Genomic DNA, 2,383 nt, shown 5'->3' with positions numbered 1-2,383 from the left:
CAATAAGTCAAATTGAGTACGAAGTATTCTTCTTTGTATTTGTTTTGCCTCTCTTAATTTATCACCAGGATTTAACTGTGCTTCATCTGCTCCGATTATTTCTGCTGCTTGCATTCTAATACGATCACGCGCTTCAAGATTATGTGGTTGTAAGTTTATTTGCAAAGGTTCAGCTTCATCCTCTTCATCAATATCGAATGCCAGATCCGTGATGTTATAGCGGAGTCGTATATTGTGTAGAACAGCACATGCTGTTATTATATATGATGAGAGGTTTATAATGCAGCACACGGTGTTGTAGAAGACATCTCCATACACATTTTAATACTCCAAACATCCTTTCCACACAATTTCTGGTTGCGGTGTGACATAGTGTATATCGTGCTTCTGAGTTCTGCGCTTCCTTCGGGTGCATTATGGGTGTTATGGGTGTCATAAGCCACGGTTCGAGACCATATCCTGAATCGCCTGTAGTCACCAATTAATTTATAAATATCTTAAAACACCATTCAGTAATTGCCAATAATGTATACAAAACTGCAATCATAATACTAACCCAAAAGCCATGTTGCTTGATCTCCAGATTCATACAAACGTATCATTTCGTTTCTCACAGCTGAATGTCTCCATATAAAACTATCATGTACTGTTCCCGGGAATCTGGCATTTAAACTCAATATTTCTAAATCATGCGAGGACACCTTGTAACAAATATTAGTACACATTAATTATATTTGATCGTATGTAGCGCAATATATGCATTAACAAAAACAATATTGCAATTTATTGTTAACTTACCGCTTGCACATTGATGGAATGAAAACCCTTATGATTTGAATACACTTCCTCATGAATACTCGGTTTCACAATAGCAACGTGAGTACAATCGATAACTCCTTTAAACTGTCTTGCTTCTTGAAAGCTGTAAGAATATTAGGTATTTTACAACGAGTATATCACATGCAATATACTCAGTAAATGCAAACTAGCAGTAACATTGTATCTCAATGTTATGGAATATATATCAAGTCATCCCGTAAACAAGACTAATAATTATAGTAAAATTAATTAAAACATTATAATTACGAAATTACCGTCTTTTTAAAGCTGCTCGTTTTTCCTCGGTTCTTGGGAACTGAATCCATTGATGAGTAAGTAATTCAGTAATACTAACTGCAACTGCTTTAATTGCTCGACTAACAGCAGGTTGTGACACTGACGCCAAATAATCATTTCCAACACATTCCTGATAGGAACCGGTAGCAAAAAACTGCAATGCAGTAAAAATCTATAACCATTACAGTCTTTGTGTTAATTGCACTAAGATACTTTAATCACGATGCTATAAAATATATTATATTTGCAATGCACGTAATCACCTGAGTTTCTACACTTAATCCTGTTCTTCGTCTACGCTGCAGGGTTTCTTGAAGAGCATCACATAAATAATGCACTGCTTCTTTTGACAAGCGAAAGACTTTTACAAATTGCTCATCTGTCAAGTCGAAAGGATGTATAGTACTTCTCAACGTTTTCATTATCATAGCAGTTTCTCTCATTATCTCCTCTTCTTCTACCATTTCTAATAGGTCCACCAATATCATAGCAGCAGCAGCAGCAGCCATTATTGATTATAAAATAGAACTATAATCTAGCTGTCAACAACTTGTACAATTGTACGATGTGTTGTGAAGTCTAACGCTGTTCACCAAGTCGCGTTACAGTTTCTTTACATAACGTAAGAAAATGCGTTATAAATCGCGTTAAAGTGTATTACAGAATAAGATTTCCTAGTGATATTCAGAATAACGCAAGTATAACGCTTGCTTAAAGCACCGTTAACACATCATACGTTAAGACCCATTTACAGAATACGAAATCATAAAGCATGCGTTATAAGCCTTCTAACGCATGCGTTATAATCATAACGTATGCGTTAAGCAGTTACAGAATAGGACCCCTGGCGTCCAAAAAAATGAGTGGGGGGGGGGGGAAATATGTGTCCGACCTTGCTCTTTCAGGCACGACCCGGGTCAATGCGCTGTGAGCAGCGGTTGAGTAAACATCGCCCTCCGCGCGAAGTTTTTGCAGTCGGTTACGTTTTTCGAGTGGTGAAAATGCAACGTACGATTGACCAGCGTTACGCAATCAAGTTTTGCGTGAAACTAAAAAAGACTTTTACCCAGACCCAGGACCTGCTTAAGGAAGCCTTCGGAGATGATGTTCTGTCCCGGACACAAATTTATGAGTTGCACAAGGCGTTCAAGGACGGCCGGGAGGACGCCGAAGACGAACGACGCGCAGGGAGGCCTTCGACGTCAAAAACTGACGAAAACGTCGACAGGGTTCGTGAATTCTTGACTCATCTCCCGGATGCTTGTCC

General features: G+C 38.6%; 1 protein-coding gene across 1 annotated transcript; it reads right to left on the bottom strand.

Moving 5' to 3' along the window:
* Nucleotides 1–65: 65 nt before the first annotated feature.
* LOC105562558 (putative nuclease HARBI1) lies at nucleotides 66–1,625 on the bottom strand (the record flags this gene model as incomplete). Its single annotated transcript, XM_012013507.1, has 6 exons — nucleotides 1,380–1,625; nucleotides 1,095–1,270; nucleotides 799–922; nucleotides 557–701; nucleotides 349–468; nucleotides 66–251 (listed from the first exon to the last, which is right to left on the bottom strand). Coding segments are annotated over exons 1-6 (997 nt in total), but the record flags the coding sequence as incomplete, so codon positions are not given.
* Between the last annotated feature and the right edge of the window lie 758 nt (nucleotides 1,626–2,383).

The sequence above is a fragment of the Vollenhovia emeryi genome, unplaced genomic scaffold (assembly GCF_000949405.1).
Source record: "Vollenhovia emeryi isolate VEMERY1.0 unplaced genomic scaffold, V.emery_V1.0 DF944820.1, whole genome shotgun sequence".
Lineage (NCBI taxonomy): Eukaryota > Metazoa > Arthropoda > Insecta > Hymenoptera > Formicidae > Vollenhovia > Vollenhovia emeryi.
This window is presented reverse-complemented; position numbering and strand designations above follow the sequence as displayed.